The 20575-nt window shown below is 33.2% G+C and overlaps 4 protein-coding genes and 1 non-coding gene across 5 annotated transcripts; 1 reads left to right on the forward strand and 4 right to left on the reverse strand.

Moving 5' to 3' along the window:
* Nucleotides 1-1086: 1086 nt before the first annotated feature.
* Nucleotides 1087-3298, reverse strand: LOC121265487 (probable small nuclear ribonucleoprotein G). Its single transcript, XM_041169142.1, has 3 exons — nt 3144-3298; nt 1517-1638; nt 1087-1407 (listed from the first exon to the last, which is right to left on the reverse strand). The coding sequence occupies exons 2-3, from the start codon at nt 1616-1618 to the stop codon at nt 1348-1350; spliced, it is 162 nt and encodes a 53-aa protein (XP_041025076.1). The 5' UTR covers nt 1619-1638; nt 3144-3298; the 3' UTR covers nt 1087-1347.
* Nucleotides 3299-3387: 89 nt separating this feature from the next.
* Nucleotides 3388-3459, reverse strand: TRNAP-CGG. The gene has a single exon. It is a non-coding gene; the product is annotated as a tRNA-Pro (tRNA).
* A 2581-nt stretch (nt 3460-6040) lies between these two features.
* Nucleotides 6041-6912, forward strand: LOC121265477 (auxin-responsive protein SAUR15-like). Its single transcript, XM_041169129.1, has one exon. It carries the CDS (start codon nt 6148-6150, stop codon nt 6523-6525), a length of 378 nt encoding a protein of 125 aa, XP_041025063.1. The 5' UTR covers nt 6041-6147; the 3' UTR covers nt 6526-6912.
* A 469-nt stretch (nt 6913-7381) lies between these two features.
* LOC121265407 lies at nt 7382-10696 on the reverse strand. Its single transcript, XM_041169023.1, has 3 exons — nt 9842-10696; nt 8153-8324; nt 7382-8008 (listed from the first exon to the last, which is right to left on the reverse strand). Exons 1-3 carry the CDS (start codon nt 10634-10636, stop codon nt 7542-7544), a joined length of 1434 nt encoding a protein of 477 aa, XP_041024957.1. The 5' UTR covers nt 10637-10696; the 3' UTR covers nt 7382-7541.
* A 1643-nt stretch (nt 10697-12339) lies between these two features.
* On the reverse strand, nt 12340-15919 carry LOC121265404. Its single transcript, XM_041169020.1, has 3 exons — nt 14927-15919; nt 14676-14844; nt 12340-12956 (listed from the first exon to the last, which is right to left on the reverse strand). Exons 1-3 carry the CDS (start codon nt 15752-15754, stop codon nt 12493-12495), a joined length of 1461 nt encoding a protein of 486 aa, XP_041024954.1. The 5' UTR covers nt 15755-15919; the 3' UTR covers nt 12340-12492.
* Nucleotides 15920-20575: the final 4656 nt, after the last annotated feature.

Here is a 20575-nt window from a genome sequence, read left to right on the forward strand (position 1 = left end):
CTCTGGACCACAACAACAACCTACCCTCTTCCAAGATCCAGAAGACATAAAAACTTCCGACTCTGATATAAAAAAAAAAAAAAAAAAAGGTTAAGAAGAACTTGTGCGATATAAAGTATTGTATAAGCAATGAAAGTGCAGCTGTAAAAACACACTGCCATCATGACCTTAATCTAGTATTGTTGCCGGCAAACACATGTGCCACCTTTCTAACGCACACAAATTTTTAGCAAGTGGTAATAATGTAAGAACAGAGAGATTCTCCAGTGGTTGGTGGGTCTGAGTTGTCTTCGACTCTATTATAACATAATGCATAGATCTTTGTTACTTCGTGTGAAGCATCTCCCAGCATATATATAGCTGGTTGTTTTTTACTTTGATTTTTAGAGCTCGATGCCGGTTTCAATTTTAAGTTTGCTTACCAAAAGGTGCTTGATGCCCTTCTGAGACAGCTCTTCAGTTATCAGTGAGCGTACAAAGAAAAAGGAAAAAGCAAAATAGACCTGTTTTATTGGATTGGAAAAGCGAACTTCAATAGAAGACAACCGTTGTAACTCACAAGGTTACTCACTATTCAAAATTCAAATTGCACGGGGCGGGCAGCTGTTCATCTTTTTGTGTGCCCTAAAACCGAAGGGCTAGTCCAGTAGTCCTAGGAATATTAACCACAAGAATGAAACGCGAACAATATCAACCTCCATTCATATTGCATCCTAATAAACGGAATACAACGTTCAATGGAAAATTTGAAAGAAAGCCTTTCTTATTCTAATTGCCCAATGCATTTGAGATGAAGGGGGATAGGTCTAGGGAGCCGGCAAGAGGGGGCCTCTCTGTTGGATAAAATGCAACCTGCAAATGCTAGGAATAATTTTAAATTTTATGAATAAGCATTACCTCATCTGACCGGACAAAAATGAAGATTAAACAAATAATGGTAATATAGCTTGACATTTGGGCTCAACCACAGCCAAATATAAATATTCAGGCTGATTTGATAGGACATATAATCCGCCAAAACCTTGATACCGAACAGACGTGTCACAGTCAAAAAATATATAAATTAGTTGCAATGACACAGCTGGAGAAGCAAAGCATATAAGCCAATCGTTATAAAGTATCAGAACTATATTGACCAAAGTCATGGCTATTCCAACAGCATCCATACAAATAAACAATACTATTAAATCTGCTTGAAAATGGGGAATGCAGAAATAAATTCTAAAACTGCTCCACAAAGTCAGCACCTAATCCAGATTATCAGAACACCTTCCTTACCACAATAATAGCCATAATATCCAAAGCAAACACTAGATCACACAGAGAATACGCAGCATTATGAAACTACTAAGTTCTGTTTACTGGTTCAAGAGCCTCAACAGTGACCACGCTATTTCCTCTGATCACCTGCAGCAGTAAAAGTAATATGAGCTAAAAAGTAAGCGGTAATTAGCTTATCATTATTCTAATGGTGGTTTAATCAGCTAGCTAGGAAACAAAAAAAGAAAGTACCCACCACCATTCCAATATCATTTTTCTCATTTCCGTTCACTTCCATGGTGTTGTCAACCACTAGATTCATAAACTGGTCAAAACCACGAAGCGTTCCAACAACCATCCGATTTGCATTCAACTTGACTGCAATATAAAACACCAATTGCTTCAAAAATAAAACTAGTTGGTACCATTACAAATATATTAACTATATACGTCAATCATTCCTTTATTGGCACAAGAAGAATGCTCATAATAATATTGTAAATATAGAGTATTTGAGCCTAAGAAGCTCAGAGTCCAAAGAAAACACAATTAATTGAGAAATGATTTGTACAAGCCCCAACGGACCCGTGTAGACACTTTGTAAAAAAGTGGACCCCACCATAAAAAAAGTGTAAATTTTTTTTTTCCTGTTTTAGTGAGACGCACATTTTTACAAAAGGCCTGCATGAGGCTTGCCTATTTGGGGTTTGTACCTAGCATTGCTCCAATTAATTACCTAATCTACATACCCGCCACACGGGTACACATAAACATGCGCACGTGCATCAGTTACATCTTTGCTTGCTCATAAATGTATCCAATATTACTAGGCACCAGAAACAGAAATCTAATTAAAAGTCCTCAGTAAAATCCATACATGGGCTAATAAATAATTCAGGGATGAAACTTAAAATGACTTGAGATGTCAGCATGTTGTGTTATTCAAAACGAACCCAGGAGATGAGATGCACATCACTGTCTCAAGATATCAAGTGAGTTTCATAAAAAAAAAGACTTTGTAGAGAACATAAACCACAAACCCTAACAAAAAATTGCAAAAGAACCTCTGCAAACGAGCACTTCTAAACTTTAAACTACTTTTCCAAGGACTTCCAATATGTGCATCCTTAGGCACATGGAGGATGTCTCTACGACTCTCTACTTCTTATAATCTTATTGAGACCTATGGTATACCCGATAGTTGAATACAAATACGAAAGAAGACAACCAAACAAACTTGAAAAGACATCCCCGAGACGAATTAACCACAATGTAAAACCCGTGACTAGTGATTAAGACAAGAGCAGGCCAGTGTAAGTAACATTTACCTTCACACTTATAGCAACAAAGAGTCAACGCCAAAAAAAAGTTTCGGTACAAAACATTCACCAAACGACCGCAATACCAATAGTACCCCGGGCAGGGTTATCTTATAAGGACCACAAACAAAAAGTACAATACAACACAATATTTCACAAGCCCAACAACAAAATAATAGACACTTTCCGAGAATGCAACTGCTACAGTTAAATAATTTAATAGACGGCGACGAACAAAATGAGAAGCTAAATGTCAAGTACTAACTTCTAAGCAGTTTTACTTTCTGTGAAAAAAAATGAAAAAATGGCTACAACTAAGCTTCACAGTCAACTTGGTCATCGAGTCCTGGATTTTCTCAGGGACCAAAGAAAAGGAAAAAATGCATAATAGAACAAAACCTAAAAAAGAAAATGGAAAAGAAATGAAGGCAGAAATGTTATTACTCTGAAGCTTCTTGTCCATGTATCTGTTACATAACAAGGAAAATATAGAGTTAGAATCTAAATTTACAATCCCAGAACCAAGTTACCAACTGCTCTGGAGAGAATGAGTGACAGACTTACTTCTTGAGATCCGGTGGCTGGCCTGATCTGCTCATGTTGAAGGGCCTACGAGCGGGTAAGAGCGCGCGCGCGCGAGAGAGAGGGGAGGAGGACGCGCGGGCGGGATTCCGCAAAACCCTAAATAAAATATTCTGCTAGTAGCTGGACTGGATTACATTGGCTATCTATTGGGCTGGAGATGTAGTAATGGGCCTCAATGAGACGAAATTGGCCCCTTGAAATTTAAAATAAAATAAAAAGTGCTGGGGTGTTGCGAGAATCGAACTCGCGACCTCTCGCACCCGAAGCGAGAATCATACCACTAGACCAAACACCCGCTCTTTTCAATTTAACACATTAAAATTTTTAAATTAAAAAGTCACTAACTGTTTTTTTTTTTTATTTCTGGATCTTGATCAACACCCAATTGCTTGGGAGTTTGATTAGCATTACTTTTTGATACTGTAAAACATGAATCTGAATAATAAAAAAAAAACTATCAAAATGAAATCAAGAGACACAATAGTAATAGTAATAACAACAACAATAATAAAAGTAAATGATATTTGCAGTCATAGAATTCGCAAGTGTTACGTAATTTTTTTTTAAAAAGTAAGTAAATATGAGACTTACATGAAAAAAAAAATTTAATTTTATAATAATAAATCTCACATTTTTTTAAAAAGATTGCGTAACGCTTACGCACTCCGTGATTGTATCTAATATTACTTGATTGAAAATCATGGTTCAAATTAATACTTGATCATTTTTCAAAAATGTATTCATAGTTCATAATGCTTCAAAATTGAATTTAGTAAAAATAATGAAATTAAGATAAAAATAAGGTACTGGTATGACGAAGACAAGATGGGACCTTGCAAGTGGAGTAATTCCATGTTACACTCAATGTGAAGTTTGATATTGAGATTACAATGCCAAATGAGAAAAGTGATCAATCGATAGACTTGAACTTTTGAATTATACCCCAACGAAAGTCTACAATGTACGAAACTTTTAATTTATAGTGGCCCAATGATATTTCTCAAACTAGAAGACGTTTGAAATTGACAAATTAGTCTGACACTACAATAGAATATGGTTGTAAGGGTAGAATAATTTATAACAATTTATTAAATTCCGTTCAGAATATCATCATTAACATCTAATGACAAGATTTTTTGTTCGGATTGAACTTTATCCACGCAATTTTTTCAGCAACCGATATGTTGAAGAATAATTTCATATTGCATGTAGACAATATCTCTATTCATCCTGTGGTAGACTCTGATATCATGAAAAAATTTATAGATCTAGTTCATATTTAGTTCATGAATTTTCTTCACGATAAATGAAGTAATATCATTGCAATTACACAATTGCATACAGAAAGTGATTATCACCAATGAGATTGTTGATTGCAAAAGTCCAACTCGTTTGTAGTAGTGTGAGAGTATCTGTATCTCTCTCTTTTTTCTCTGACTTTCTTCTTAGGCAAACAAGTGGAAGTAGGCATCCAAAAGTCGAAGTGAAATCGGTACATGATGCATGCATTCTACTTTCAAAGTACAAATTGGACGATGGGGGGGGACATACGGAAGACTCACGCCGGCATGCGACTTAACGAGTCAACGTGTCGTATTATTAATGAATTTTCAACCCCACTCGAAGCCTAATTCGTGTTGATCTCTTGGCTCTTGTGCGTGGATGTCAACTATTCCCTTAATTATAATTTCTCCGGCTCTTTATTTTTGTGTTGTAGGTGAGAGGACTTCCCAACCTCACACGTTTGAGTGGTCTTTTGACCATTATTTTAATAAGTACTGATAATATTTAAGAACATACTTTATTGATTATTCCTTACTAAATTGATGCTAATAATGGAGCTCCAAGTATATATCATGCCACCCACCATAACACACACTCTCTCTCTCTCTCTCTCTCTCTCTCTCTGCCCTTAAATTCCAGAGAAGAATATATATATATATATATATATATATATATATTTTAATGGTTGGCAAAGCATTTTTCTACATGGCCATGGGATTTTTCTATCAAAATCCCCATAGCAAAGAGAAGAGAATTTACAGATGTTTAAGAGGCGCGCTCCCTCCTTTGAGCAACCCAACCTTCCTCTTCTTATTTTTGGCATAAAATATGGAGTTTGGTTTAAAATGTGGAAGTTATTTATTTGTTCTGATTACTGATTGAACTAAGATTCCGATAAGGTAGAAATGGTGGCTTAGATTTAAAAATTCACTAAACTAAGCAACAATCAGTGGTCGTCACTTTTTCTTAATTTATTCAATTAAGCTCAATTGATTCTTCAGCAAATGGCCACCTTTATCATTTTCCCCCAACCCCCTAATGGACCTGACAGATTTACATGCACGTCATGTGAGATCGAGTATCACTTTTATTGGGGTTCTTACCGACCTCCAAATAAAAACAGTTGACTAGGATTCTCAGGCCACTCAACAATGTGCCACCAACAAATGTGGAGGATAATGTAGTGCCATCCCATCATGGGTTATCTTTCTTTAAATCGTTAAGCAAAGATGCTTGTTTGCTCGCCTAGTTTAGATATTGAAAATATTTCAGATATTCTCATAATATTTCATTATTATTTATTATTTTATTATTACTTTTCACATATTTTTTACTACTATTTAATATTCTATCATTAATTTTTTGTTATTATTCATAGAATACTTGAGAATATCTTCTAACCTTAGACTTCTATTAACTGCAAATAGTTTCCTAATATAAATGAATCAATAATTAAATCCCTCTAATCATAGATTCCACATTTTTCTATAGAGTCAAACATACAACAGTTTACGCGACATTCCACCCATACTACTTTGCAAATAAAACCCTCTCCACCCATCCATTTGATCCACTGCCCAAAGTCATGAGAATACTTCCCCTTTAGCTCTCTGTTTGACCTCAAAATCTTCATCATCCTCTTGCTAGACCACCCTCTCCCTTCTCCCCTCTTTGAAGTACTGTAGGATAAGGGGAAAAAATGCTGGGGAAGAAAATGGTATCTTTCAAGAAGCTAACCAAGAAGGTAAAGGCTATGGGTGGAGTTGATCAGGAGCCATCACATCATGAATGCTTGCTCCAGGAATTTGAGGAAGGTTCCCCTTCTTCCACAACGCCAACAGGCTTCTTCGCTGTGTATGTAGGTGACGAGCGCCAAAGGTTCGTGGTTCCAACCAGCTTTCTCTCGCACCCCCTTTTCAAGATGCTGTTGGAGAAGTCATGCAACGAGTTTGGGTTCGAGCAAAGCACTGGTTTGGTGGTTCCATGCAGTGTCTCTACTTTTCAAGAGGTTTTAAACGCTGTAGAATGCAGTAACGGGAAGTTTGACTTCGGGAAACTAGTTGAGGAATTTGTTTAGATTGTAGAAGATAGATAGCATATATATAGAACCAGTACGTACTTTTATACCAATGCAAGTGCATGGGCCTTATAATGATCTCTAATAGGTGCTTACCATTCAGTGGTTGTAGATATTTGACATGTATTATAGAAATACAAGTCAGTTCTTCAAAATGGCTGAGGTAATTTTGATCATATGTGTTATGAACATAATTCCAATTTCTCGAACGAAATGGAAGGGTTACACGTTGATTCCCTCCCCCCTTTTACAGATAGTAGATTTCCACGGTTATACTCATCCATATAATCCACACGGTAAAATAAAAGAATAGACCTTAAAAGAGCTGGGATTGTTTTGCTGGGTATATTAATACTTGCAGCTGGACTACCTGTCCTCTGCAATCTACATGTCGATTCAAAAAGATATCTAAAGAACTGCTAAGTGAATCACTGAATATATGTATATAGGTAATTTATTATGCATCAGCCACTATTTACTCACACCCCACACCTATAGTTTTTTCATAAGATGTGAGATGGTAAATAGTAACTGATGAGAAAATTTTTTCATATATATAATTCACAAAAACCGATAGTGCTGCTGATCTCGTGCACATCGGAATCAAATATCCAAGCAAACCACTGATTGAGCGAAGTTAACCGATAAGTTCTCTAACCCAAGCGATGGATCATTGGAACTCTGGCTTCCATTCATGATTGATGCAGTTATATGCAGGACTGTGTTCTCACCTGCTCAACCATGCAGTCATATGTATCTTTGGTGCGGTTGGAGTACTGCAGGTTTTGAGACACGGTTTGGTGCAGCTAGTTGGATAATGGATCATTTTGATCCGTTTAAGTTTGAAGACCACATATGATCAAATTCCAACATTTTAAGGAAAGGGAAATGAATGAGATGTGCATCAAGATCAAATGCAACGATTGTATGTTCATCGTCCCAAACAAAAGAAAGGGGGCATTTCACAATCACAAGCTCGTAAGAAAATATATAGCTCCAAGAAAGAAAGCAGGCGTCTAGCTCTCACTCTCCAATTGATTACTACCATCCACAAGAATCCTCCTCGTATGATCAATTAGTTCTTGCATCTGCTCCTTTGAATGAAGGGGCCCTGGATACACAAATGCACAGTCCAAACAACCATTTCGTATTGTGTCGAATATGGCAATGGAGGGACCCACACCATGGACTGAAGCACATACGACATAATCCTCCAACCCAATCAATTGATGCATTTCATTAGAATCATCAATAATGGGGTCCTCAAACACTGAGATTAAGGCGGTTCTCAAGGACGATGATGGGGTCAAACTAGGATTCTCAATGGCCTTGCACATGAGGAAGTTCAGGTCAGACATATCTGAGAAATGCTTGTTGTTTTTCTTAGCAGCTGCAAAGGACGTGTAGCATCTATTCGCCAGATCCCATATATTTTCTTCCCCCGACATGTCGTGTGTATTCAGAATGCCAGAATGGTAGAATCCTGCTTGTTACAAATACCTTTGTCATCTTACCAACTTCTGTATAGAGCTAATTCAAGTTGAGCAAAGAAGACTTGGGCATACAAAACAACTCCATAACCCCTTATATATTTAGCATGCATAAGATTCTTAGGAACGAGGTTTACCTAAATGGTGACTGCAAAGGGCAGGATCAAGAATTGAACGGCAGTCTACGAGGGTCACCACAGCGTACTTCTCCATCTGCTGATCAGGAAGGTGTTGTTTAGAGGTATAAGCTGCAATCAATCCAGCCGCCGTCAAGGCTCCGCAAAGTTTAATCCCCCTTGACTTGCATTTCTACAGAATTTGTGCCAAAACACAAGTGGCGAGGTCGCGAATCAAGAAAAGACAAACGGAAGATGCTAATGACCAAACTTGGAACTCTAAGATATAGTTCACCAACTTAATTAAGATAGCTATAAAGAGTATGCCGTTGTTTGACAAATTCACCTAGATTATGGACCAAAGCATTTTCGCTCATGTTTTTATGAATTGAAGAACTTATATTAAGCATCTAGGTAGTTGAAAATTTGAATCGCATATGAGTGACCCCTAATGCACCTTTGACAGATCTTATCATATGAATCATTGAGGGTTAGTGCTTCATACCATATGGTAGTAAGGTTATAAGTCAGTCTTTGAGCCTTTGAAGAACAGACAAAAATTATTCTAGCCAGCCCTTGACAGCATTACAAAAACATTGATTTGAAAGTTGGGGAAAATTATACTTGTCCCTTCCTAACTAAAGATGACCAACAGATAACTAAAGTTATCAATTTACCCTTGAACTACCACCCTTCTAACAAACTGCTCATCCTCGTTTAGCATAAAATTGTTGAGATCGTGTCACATCACTTATTTTTCATCCATTTTACAAGTCACCTCTTTACAATTGGGTAAATTACAACTTATGTTTTATGTTGGGAAACAGGTGATATCATATTAGAAAGGGAGTAATACCAGGGGATAAGGTTCACTGAAAAAAAAATATATATCATAAAAACCCAATATATCAAGTCTACTGTCTACGTCTAGAGTTCAATATGAACACGACGGGCTGCACAGGTGTAGTAGCCCCATAGGCCCACACCGCCCCATCTTTGCTGCTGGTGATAGGAAAGTGGAAGCCATTTGAACAAAGAGAAAAGGGTCCGTGTACGTTGCTCAAGTATAAGGACCTGGCCCAGGCCGTACTTTGGACATTTAATTGTCATCTTTCTTACGCAACTTAAGATAGCCGCACATCATGCCAACGAAATAAATGCATAATTATCGTCCCAACCAATATCGTAATAAATATATTATACTACTTAAAAAAAAAATATATATATATATATATATAATATGAAAAATATCAAACTTTAAGATAAAGAGAATTGGTATTACATTTCTAAAAATGCGAGTTTCGGTGCCAAATAAACAGTTGACGTTAAAAAGTAGGGGATGTAGGTTGCGTTTCTAAGTTGAGCAGAATTTAATTTTTTATAAAGAATAATGAGTTGGTTAGGAAAAAATTACGTGAAATCTAATTTAAAATATGTTTATACGTTAATATAAATTTAATAATTTTGATAGAAAGTTGAAAAATGTGTTAAGTTAAAAAAAATTATAGATTTGTAAGAGGTTTTTAATTAAAATAAATTTAATAATTTAAGAGACTGAGTTTAAAATTAAATTGAACTAGTCTCACAACCAACCGCATTAAAATTAAACTTGCAACCAACGGCAGCCTTAGCAGATACTAGAAATTGTAAAGCGGTAAAGACTATAAAACAGTGGCAAAAGTGATGAAAATATTGCCCAATACGACTTACTGCGAGAAGCTTCTCAGTATCAGATGCAGTCATCTGTAGCCTCACCATCTGAGAAAATCTAGTCGAATTCGCGTCCCTAAAATCCAAATTTGTTAACCTCAATGCATTTAAAGAGTAACCAAGCATGTCCATTCCACGCGCCCAGAACGGCTTGTTTGCTTTGCCCGCCGGGATAAGCTCCTCAATTCCCAAATTAACCTCCCCTTTGTCCCCAAATTCCATCTCCATTCCTTCCCCTTCTCTTCCAGACCCCAGCAGCTCTCTCAGTAGGGACATGGCCCCAGTGCGGTCGCATACTGACGTATGTAGCCTGAGCGTCAGGGCCCACTGGGCTTCGCTCAGCGTGTACACGCTCGCGAAGAGCACGTCTTCGCCTGTGTACGATGGGTGGTCGGAATCAAACCACTTGTTTTGGTTCAGTTCGTGTTCGAGGATTAGATGGAAGGGAGTGATGGAGGAGTGGTGGTCGTTTGGGTTTCGGAGGCTTTGGAGGATTTGGGACGTTGATGAGAGATCGAACGGTCGGATTTGGAGATGAGTGGTGGGAGGAATGAGGAAGGAGAAATTCTTAGTCGTGGTATGGAAGTGGAGCTTGGAGCGGATGATAGGGTGGGCATTTTGGAGATTTTGGAGGGAAGTTTGGGTGGTCGAGATATCTAGGGGTGTAGAGAGGAGGAGGGCTATGACAGTGATGCCGGTGCCGGTGGGAACGGCTTTGCACCAGCTGTACTCGGTGCCACCCACAGTTCGAGTCTTTGGCCCGGCTACTTCTGGGTTGGGGCTCTCGTCAGACATGCTAGCAAGAAAGAAATTAAGGGAGCAAGAGAGTGAAAGAGATCGACAAAATCAAATAGAAGGCAAAGAAATAAATCTACTCTCCCCGTTCTTACAAAAAAAAAAACTATTTTTCCACGCGTTTATTCGACATCTTCAGTGGAATATTCCGCAAGAAAATGTTGCTTAGACGTCTGAGAGAGAGAATTTTTACTTGAAAATCTTCGCTACATTTGGGGTTCTGAGAGCATTATCAAAACATTAGCTAAATCTATTCATCTTTTAGTTATTGAAGAGTGAAATATACTTACAATAAATTAGTTAAATTTTAAAGAGTAGTACTACTCTGTCGCCGTTTTTACCGCTTGTTATTTTTTAGTTTTTTATTTTATTTTTCTTTTTATATTTTTTTAATATATTTAAGTATTTTTAAAAAATAAAAAAATACATTAATACACTTAAAATCACTTCTTTAATCACTAAATAAAAAAAAATATATAAAAAAAAAATTTGCAGTGGTAAACTAGAGCGGTACATTTTGGGCGGCATACAAGCTTTTCCCAATTTTAAATAACAGTGACTTTCAAAATGTTTTCTAAATTTGAAGGTTATTATACATACATCAAATATATATTTTATCAATTATTTCTCTTTCATTTTTTTTCTATCACATATTTTATTACGATTGATAATATTAATTTGAGTTAGTGATATATTAATTTAATTAGAATATGATTATTAATTAATATATAATAGGTAGAATAGTAAAATATGATAAAATTAATAATTAAAAAAATTAAATATTTTTGAAATTATTAGTTACCCATTACTATATAATGAATAAATAAATAATTCAATATAGATATTTGATGTGAATAACTAAAATCAAATTCATATTACATTATTTTATTGTTATATAATGAAAAAATAGCTATTTCAATGTAGAGATTTATGTAAATAGAATAGCCAAAAGTTAAATTTATATTACATTCATAAAAAATATTCTTTAACTTTGACTAATCCATTGAGGATGCTCTTACATTACGATATATCATTGTGTGTGTGGTGTTGAGATTTTCTCAATTTATTTAATTTAATTATTAAAATTTTTTAAAATTTTTATACAAAATAAAATAACAATTATTCTCAACTCATTTTATCTCATCATTACAATTTTTTTAAATTTTTACACAAAATAAAATAAATAATTTAACTTTTCAAATACCAAAACAAAATTAATATTAAAAAAATATATTTTAATAATATTTTATTTAACTTTTAATTTTAATCTCATTTCGCCAAAATAAGCGGGAGCTTAGATAAAGCGTGTCTAGAATTTTGGTATGTTTGGATGAAAATAAAAAAGTGATCAAGATTAAATACTAAAATTGTTCCTGCGATGCAAATGTGTTTTTTAGAAGTTTTATTTCTAATTTTTAAATAATTTTTTTTAATATTATTTATATGTTTTTCTAATTTTTAAAATATAAGACATACGAATCATATATTTATTAGCTTTAATTAATAGTTAACTAACGAAATAGTGGCAAATAATAATTTGACCAAAGTTGACAGCATAAGGGCAAACAACTAGGGGTGATACTCGCATGTCACCCCGCCCCGGAAGGTGGGGTAGCCCGCCCGCTCATGCAGGGACAGATTAGCGGGGTACAGCACCATGTTGTCCATCCCTACAAAAAATAATGATTATTTTAATATTTAACAGTGAGCACTAAATATTAATGTGAAATAAACAATTTATGCAGAAACACATACATAATATATGTAAGTACCCTCGCATTGCTAAAATAATATCCAGAATTTAGTAAACCATTAATCCAACCCGCGAGTCATGATGCATGCATCTAGGCTCTCGCTCACTCCATATAGTAATTTCCACCTTCAACAAGAATACCCTTCATAGCATCAACCAGCTCTTGCATTTGTTCTCTCGAATGCAGTGGAGCTGGGTACACACATACACAATCCAAGCCTCCATCTGTTATCTTGTCAAAGATTGCGATGGATGGGCCGATACCATGAACCGAGGCACACCCCATAAAGTCCTCCACTCCAATTACATCTCGCCGCAACTCGCTGGATTGATCAATCACGGGATCCTCGAAGACTGACATGAAGGATGTTCTCAAGGAAGACGACGCAGTCAAGCCAGGCTTTTCAATGGCCCTGCACATGAGGAAGTTTAGGTCAGCCATGTCTAAGAAATGCTTGTTGCAATTCTTAGAGTTCGCAAATGCCATATAGGTTTTCTCAGCCAGCTCCCATAGCTTTTCTCCACCCCTGATGACGTGGGTGTTGAGGATGGCAGAGTGGTAGAATCCTGAAAAATTAAAAAAGATTAATTAATTTAATATGTAGTTTTATTGGGTATTACGAAAAAGATTGGTACTGCATGCATGGATGAAGTGCACCGATGGTCCGCGATACGCACTTTTATGGTTTTTTTTTTTTTTTTTTTTTTTTTTTTTTTTTATCGGCCACTTCATGATCGGTCTCCCCAGTATTGTTTAGGAAAAAACCAGTTTGAAGGAATTAAGCAGTATTCTTTACAACATTATAGCATATGATCACATTCGTGTAATATTATTAATGTGACATACATGTATTGAAAGTTGACTTTATTTTTTTAATAATTAATACATATTTATCAGATCAGGGATGTTATGTGAATATTATAGATGTTGACAGTGTTATTGATCGGTACCATATAATATTACCTGTGGACAAAAATTATTAATAAAAAAATGCCCATATTGTTAAATTTTATGCACTCAAATAGTGACAATATCAAAGGGTCCTAGAAGTTTTATCATGCACGGCAAATTAAGAGGTTCCTAGAATTGTTCTGAAAAATAGCCCAAAAATTATTCACTGCAAGGTCAGTCAACTAGTTACTGTGTCACACAGCCAGTACATATATATGTTAATCTTGAATATTTCGCTTAGAAAAAAAAAAAATCTTGAATATTTGAGCCTGTCTCTTGGCTATGTGGTACTAGCTGTTCTAGGTGGCTTAATAGATACGGCCAGCAACTAACATGCAAATTTTTTTTATTTTTTTAATCCTGAATCATATTTCATTCAATGAATTACGCGAACTTGTATGGCCTTTACAATTATATGTCCTGTTTGGATTCGAAAAATTTTTTTCATCTTATTCTATTATTATAATTTTTTAAAATTTATATACAAAATATAATAAATTAAAACTGAATCAATTTAATTTGATCAATTTAAAATAGAATAAAATTAATATCAAACCGAACTAAACTCGATACCAAACTAAACCCACCAGTTCAGATTTTTTATACACCCCTACCTTTGTTGAAGGCTTGCCTCCAATCCAAGCTATCCAACAGCTGGTTAAAAGTAACGTGCCAAGTTTTCAAGTACGTGGAAACTGACGGTTAAATTTCTATTATACGTCCCTATAACGTTCGGTTATTTTCAGGAAACATCTCATCTCATCTCATATCATCATTACAATTTTTTTAAATTTTTATACAAAATAAAATAAACAATTCAACTTTTTTAAATCTCAAAACAAAAATAATATTAAAAAATATATTCTAACAATATTTTATTCAACTTTTTAACTTTAATCTCAACTCATCTCTAAAAACAAACGAGCTCTTAATGACTTGTACATTTTTTTTTATAACATACTATTTTTTTAAATTAAAATAATTCTATAATCCATACTCTTATTTCAGTTTTCATCCGTCTTAGATTGTTTTTTTTTTTTTTTTTAAAGAAAAATTAGAAGTCACCTCAACAATATAATTAATAAAAAGTGAAATAAAAATGTAGTAAGCAGAATTTTTCACAAATTGGATGATGAAGTTTTAAGTGCAGATCATAAATTATAATCATGTTATGGCAAGAACTCGATCTTCTTTTTTTTTTTTTGGGTTGATCAAAGACTTTGTTTGTGCTATCCAAACCACCAGAATTTAAGGAGTTTGAACGAGCAAAGGGAAAAAAATGCAGAATTATCGTGTGCTAATAGATACTGACTGAGTTGGTGGCTGGGGCTTACCAAAATGGTGAGTGGAAAGAGCAGGGTCAAGAATGGAACGACAGTCACTGAGAGTCACTACTCCATACTTCTTTCGTTGATCTTCGGCTCGGCGTTTAGATCTATATGCGGCTATCAATCCAGCTGCTACCAATGCTCCGCATAGTTTGATCCCTCTTGATTTGCATCCCTGCAAGAACGAGTCGAGCCATCAACGGCCCATAAAAAAGTGGCTTAAAAATAAGTTTTTTCATGCATATAAATCAACTTACAGCGATGATTCTCTGAGTCTCGTTTTGGTTCATTTGGAGCCTTACTACCTGAGACGATCTAGGCGACCTCGTATCTTTGAACTTGAGATTTGTGAGGCGTAGAGAATCGACAGAGTAACCAAGCATGTCCATTCCACGTGCCCAAAGAGTCTTCTTAGCCTTACCGCTAGGAATAAGATCCTCAATTCCCAATGAAATCTTCCCCTCATCATTCCCCAATATTTCCTTCTCTCCGGCCTCCTCTTCTCCATCTCCTGACCCACCCATCAACACCAGCAACTCTCTCAGTATAGACACCGCCGTGGTGCGGTCACATGCCGAGACGTGAACCCGGAACACCACAGCACACTTTGTGTCGGGAAGAGCGTATATGCTTGCAAAGAACGTGTCGACGGTGGTGCATGACGAAGGATTCGGAATATTATACCAAGCATTTTGGTTCAGCTCGTGTTCGAGGATTGCATGGAAGGCTGAGATAGTATTAGCAGGACAAGAAAGGCTGTTTAGAATACTAGAGGTTGCTGACAAAGTGAATGATTTTATTTGAACGGAAGGAGTACCAGTACTTCTAGGAGATGTGATGAAGGAGATTGTGTTTGTGCTGGTGTTGGAATGTATTCTGGACTTGAGAATTGGGTGGGAATTCTGAAGCTCGTAGATGGCATTTTGGAGAAGTGCAATATCTGGGGGTTTGGAGAGGAGGATGGCGAGGACGGCTATGCCAGTGCCACCAGGCACCGCTCGGCACCAACTATACTCGGTGCCACCAACGGGTCGGCCCTTGGGGTCGACGAAAGGTAGTGGTTTGAGCCTGATCTGGGAAGACATGCTGCAACAGCAGTGAAGTGATTTTGGTGTTCGATCCGATTTCAGAATAGAATTCACACAACCTTCACAGCAATTGCCTTATGGCAATAAATTTGATCTTCTCTTGCTTTCTTGTCCAGTTGTCCTCTTCCCGTAATATATCTTGAGAGTCTTTAATGTCTCTGACGCTTCACTTTCTCTCTTTCTTTCTTTAATGTCGGGTTTCACTACTCTACTTCCTTTTATATTCTTACACAAGAATAGAAAGATCACCATTCATGGACGCTGAAATTGTACATTTAAGGCGTGGGATTTCAAAACGTTTTCAATCACAATTCATTCCATCTTATTTTATTATTATAATTTTTTTAAAATTCTCATATAAAATATAATAAATAATTTAATATTTTAAAATTTTAAAATAATAATAATATTAAAAAATAATCTTTTAAAAATATTTTATTTAACTTTTAATTTTCATTTAAAATCATCTCATATTATCTTACTGCCAAAATTTGCTACACAATCTCTACCACATTCCACACTCCATATTTTTTTTTAAATTTTTAAATTTTTTAATATTTTTTTAAAATTTTTTTTGAGTTTATTTTTTTTAATTATTTCAAATTTTCTATTTATTATTCATATAATAAATATTTGATAAAAGAAAAAAATAATAAAAATTAAAAAAAATGTGGAGTGTGGGGTGTTAGGAGGTTGTGAAGATTTATTCTAAGACTTAACTTTTCATCTCATTTCATCTTGTTATAATAATTTTTTTTAAATTCTCATATAAAATATAATAAATAATTTAATTTTTTAAAATTTTAAAATAATAATAATATTAAAAATTAATATTTTAATAATTTTTATTTAATTTTTAACTTCTACAACTGTATCTTAAATTGTACCTAATTGAAACCTACACCTGACACTCGAGCAACGTTACGTACAGTTGACTGCTAGCAAGAAAGAATATGCAGTGAATGGTCCTCGAGAAGTTGAATTGCTAGCTATTTTACTAGGGTTACAACTCAGCTTAGAGTATTAGTATTGGTCTATACATATACATATATAAAATATCTCTTTTACATATTCACTTTGACATTCAAGCAAAATTTTCACATTAGCTTTTTGAGATAAAATAATAATAAAATATTATTATTTTATTATTATTAATTTTTGCTAAAATTAATTTTTTTATATATATTTTGCAATTGGCATCCATTACATACATTTGACATTAATAATACAAATATAATAATAATTAATATAATTTTTTTATATATTATATTAAAAATATAATAAAATGAAAAAAGAATATATATAATATATTATAATAATAAAATAAATGTGCAAGTGAAGATTTATTGTGTTGTTGAAGGAGGGAGAAAATGAAAGGATTGTGAGAGAGAGAGTAGGAGGAAAGAGAAATAATGATTAAAATATGATTTGTAGGGTGAATAGTAGTTATCCAAATTTGGATAAGTATTGTTCATAGGTAGCTAAATATTTAGATATGCATAAGCCAATGTAGAGGATTTTAGGGCCATATTATGCAAATATGACTTTGCATATGCATATCCATAGACCAATACTAATGCTTTTACATAGGGGCATTCCAATTGAATTATAGAATTTGATTCACTTGTGTTAGTTCAGGCTATTAACAGTTAACGCCAATATTTTGAATATCGTTTTGACTATCATCTCAATCAAGATATTGAAACGAGATATTTCAACGTCGATACTATTTTAGAATAATTTATATATATATGAATAAAAATATATTCTATTCTAAAATAATAGTTTATATGTGAATGAATTAATATAAATTATATATAAATTATAAATAGTATAATATGAATTGAGGGTTTAAAAATGAGTCTGCAGTTTGAAGAAATGAAAAAAAAAAAAGTAAAGATCAAAATATGAATATAGGCCGAAATCCGATACATCAGCCAATACAGGCCAGTACTCGGTACTGGTCAAGATGATCGAAATTTTGACCGGTATGAAACAATATAATTGTCTGTATCAACTACCCAGCTAGTACCGTATATTTTGACCATACCGACTAGTACCGTATATTTTGGTCAAGGAGATTAAAGAGCTGATGGGGGTAGTGTTGTAAATATCGTACCGACCGGTACATGTACTATATATATTTCGTACCGTCCTAAATATCGGCCGGTATTTTGGCTTTTAATTTTTTTTTTCATTTTTTTAAACCACAAACTTATTTTTTTATCCTTAATTTAGATTAGACTATTTATAATTCATATATATGTATTTATATATAATTTGTTTATATATAGAGTATTATTTTAGAATATAATTTATTTATATATCGACTATCTCAAAACAGTACACGAAACGGTACTAATATCGAAATATTTCGTTCTAATATCTTGACCGATACGACATCCGATACGGTATTCAAAATATTGGATAGGGGTGTTCAACCAATATGTGGGACGCTTGGGCAATGAAGGAGCACACAAGTTGGCCAAGTATGCTTGGCACATTGAAGATATGAATGTCTGGGAGTTTGCTCAGTTCTATTGTTTGCGAACATAAACAAAGTTTGTAATGATTTTGGTGATTATTAACGAAAAATTTGGTTATAAAAAAAAATAGCATACTTGAAAAAATATGAAATATATTATTAAAAATTTGATTTTTTTACATGAATTTTAGATTTATTTATATTTTTAAAAAATATATATATAAAACTTACCATTTTATTATTTTAAAACTATAAATATAGTTGTATAGACGGTTTTACCTCCTAACCCAATCTTCATTCTCCCCGGCCACCCCATTCATTTTGCATCGATGTGCTAAAATTGATACGCCTCCCACTTCCATTTGTCCCAACTCCCCAATCAACTCACCTTAACCATATGTCCCGACTCCCAAGTTCTCAACAACCTCATCTAAAGTTGTGTTTGGATAGAAGCCTTATTTGGATTGAAAATTAATTTTAATTAATTTTATTTTATTTTATTTTATTTCATTATTATAATTTTTTTAAATTATCTTACAAAATATAATAAATAATTTAATTTTTTTAAATCTCAAAATAATAATAATATTAAAAAATAATATTATAATAATATTTTATTTTATTATTTACAAACTATCCATCTCTAAATCTAAACAGGGCCTAAAAGTGTTTAATTTCATTTTATTTTATTATTATAAGTTTTTAAAATTTTTACATAAAATATAATAAATAATTTAATTCTTCTAAATTTTAAAATAATAATAATATTTCATTTAAAATTATCTCATCTCATCTTATCATCAAAACTGCGACTAACTCAAAATCTTTTAAGGGATCATTATTATTAATAATAACTATAAAAAGATTTTATAAAAATAAACTCACAGTTTGTAATTTTATATATTGCGTTAGATCTATTTTATAAGAAAAATAATTTTTATTTATCTCTCTAAGTTTATGTCAAGACTGTATAGTTCCGTTTAAATTCAGATATGAGTTAAGATGATTTTACATAAATTGAATAAAATATTAATGTTATAATATTATTATTGTTTTAAAATTTAAAAAAGTTAAATTTTTTATTATATTTTATATAAAAATTTAAAAAAATTATAATAATGAAATGAGTTTGGAATCCAAACAAGGGCTTAATAAGATGTATTAATCTGTATTTATTCATGTATAAGATTTTTCAAGAATCTTTTATTAAAACGTTAATTATAATCGATATAAATAAGATAAATATGCAAAATGGATTTGGGACTTTTATTAAGTATTTGACATGGTTAGGTGGGACGATTAAGGTTTCGTTTAGATAGTAAGATAAGATAGTTTTAGATGAGTTAAATAGATTATTATTAAAATATTATTTTTTAATAATAATATTATTTTATAATTTAAAAAATTTAACTATTTATTATATTTTATGTAAAAATTTGAAAAAATTGTAATGATGAGATGAGATAAGGTGATATAATTTTTGTATCCAAAAGAGCCATAAATGATGCAGTTAAACGAGTGATTAAGGTGTAAATTTAAACCGGTAAACTGGAAAACCGGTCCGGAACCGGTTCCTATATTATGAAAATCGGCCGAATCCGGTCCGGTTTCGATTCCGTAGTTTTTGGGACCGGACCGGTTAGAAAAATATATATATATATAAATCAATTTTATATATTATACAAAATATTTATATATATATATAAGTTTTATATATAATATATAATTATATATTAAATTTTTATATATAATATATATAATTATATATCATATATGAAATAATTTCATATTACAATTTATAAATTATAGCATAAAATGTTAATCTTAAATATGAACATTTTTAATTTGTTTGATCATATGTTAGTAATATAATTATATATAAAATAATGTTATTATAGTTTATAAAATAAAAGTTTAGTCTTAATGATGAAAATTTAATTGATCATATACTTTAAATATAATATATATATTAAATTATTAATAATATTTTATTATAAGAAGTAACACTTTATTATATGTTTTTTACATTTTAAAAAAATGAAAAATCGGACCAGTTCGAACCAAAAACTGGTAAAATCGGAGGTACCGGTTTAGGAGCGTAACCGGGACGTAATCGGTTTTGAAAAATACAAAATCGATACATACCGATTTCGTCCTAGATTTTATCTAAAACTGGACCGAACCGGACCGATTACACCCTTACGAGTGATTATAAACGTATAGATTGGTATACAAGGTAACATGCGAAGTCTTGTATTAAAACTAAAATGTAAAGCCATAATAATTGGTCATGAATTGGACATGATCCAACTAACCCGCAAAAGGGCAAACTC

This window comes from Juglans microcarpa x Juglans regia, chromosome 5D (assembly GCF_004785595.1).
Source record: "Juglans microcarpa x Juglans regia isolate MS1-56 chromosome 5D, Jm3101_v1.0, whole genome shotgun sequence".
NCBI lineage: Eukaryota > Viridiplantae > Streptophyta > Magnoliopsida > Fagales > Juglandaceae > Juglans > Juglans microcarpa x Juglans regia.

Coding starts and splice junctions, on each gene's coding strand:
- LOC121265487 (XM_041169142.1), bottom strand. CDS start 1,618: ATGGTTGTTGGAACGCTTCGTGGTTTTGACCAGTTTATGAATCTAGTG. Junction 1,408..1,516: donor AAAATGATATTGGAATGGTG/GTGGGTACTTTC, acceptor TTACTGCTGCAG/GTGATCAGAGGAAATAGCGT.
- LOC121265477 (XM_041169129.1), top strand. CDS start 6,148: ATGCTGGGGAAGAAAATGGTATCTTTCAAGAAGCTAACCAAGAAGGTA.
- LOC121265407 (XM_041169023.1), bottom strand. CDS start 10,636: ATGTCTGACGAGAGCCCCAACCCAGAAGTAGCCGGGCCAAAGACTCGA. Junction 8,325..9,841: donor ATACTGAGAAGCTTCTCGCA/GTAAGTCGTATT, acceptor CAAATTCTGTAG/AAATGCAAGTCAAGGGGGAT. Junction 8,009..8,152: donor CCTTTGCAGTCACCATTTAG/GTAAACCTCGTT, acceptor TGTAACAAGCAG/GATTCTACCATTCTGGCATT.
- LOC121265404 (XM_041169020.1), bottom strand. CDS start 15,754: ATGTCTTCCCAGATCAGGCTCAAACCACTACCTTTCGTCGACCCCAAG. Junction 14,845..14,926: donor AGACTCAGAGAATCATCGCT/GTAAGTTGATTT, acceptor TCGTTCTTGCAG/GGATGCAAATCAAGAGGGAT. Junction 12,957..14,675: donor TCTTTCCACTCACCATTTTG/GTAAGCCCCAGC, acceptor TTAATTTTTCAG/GATTCTACCACTCTGCCATC.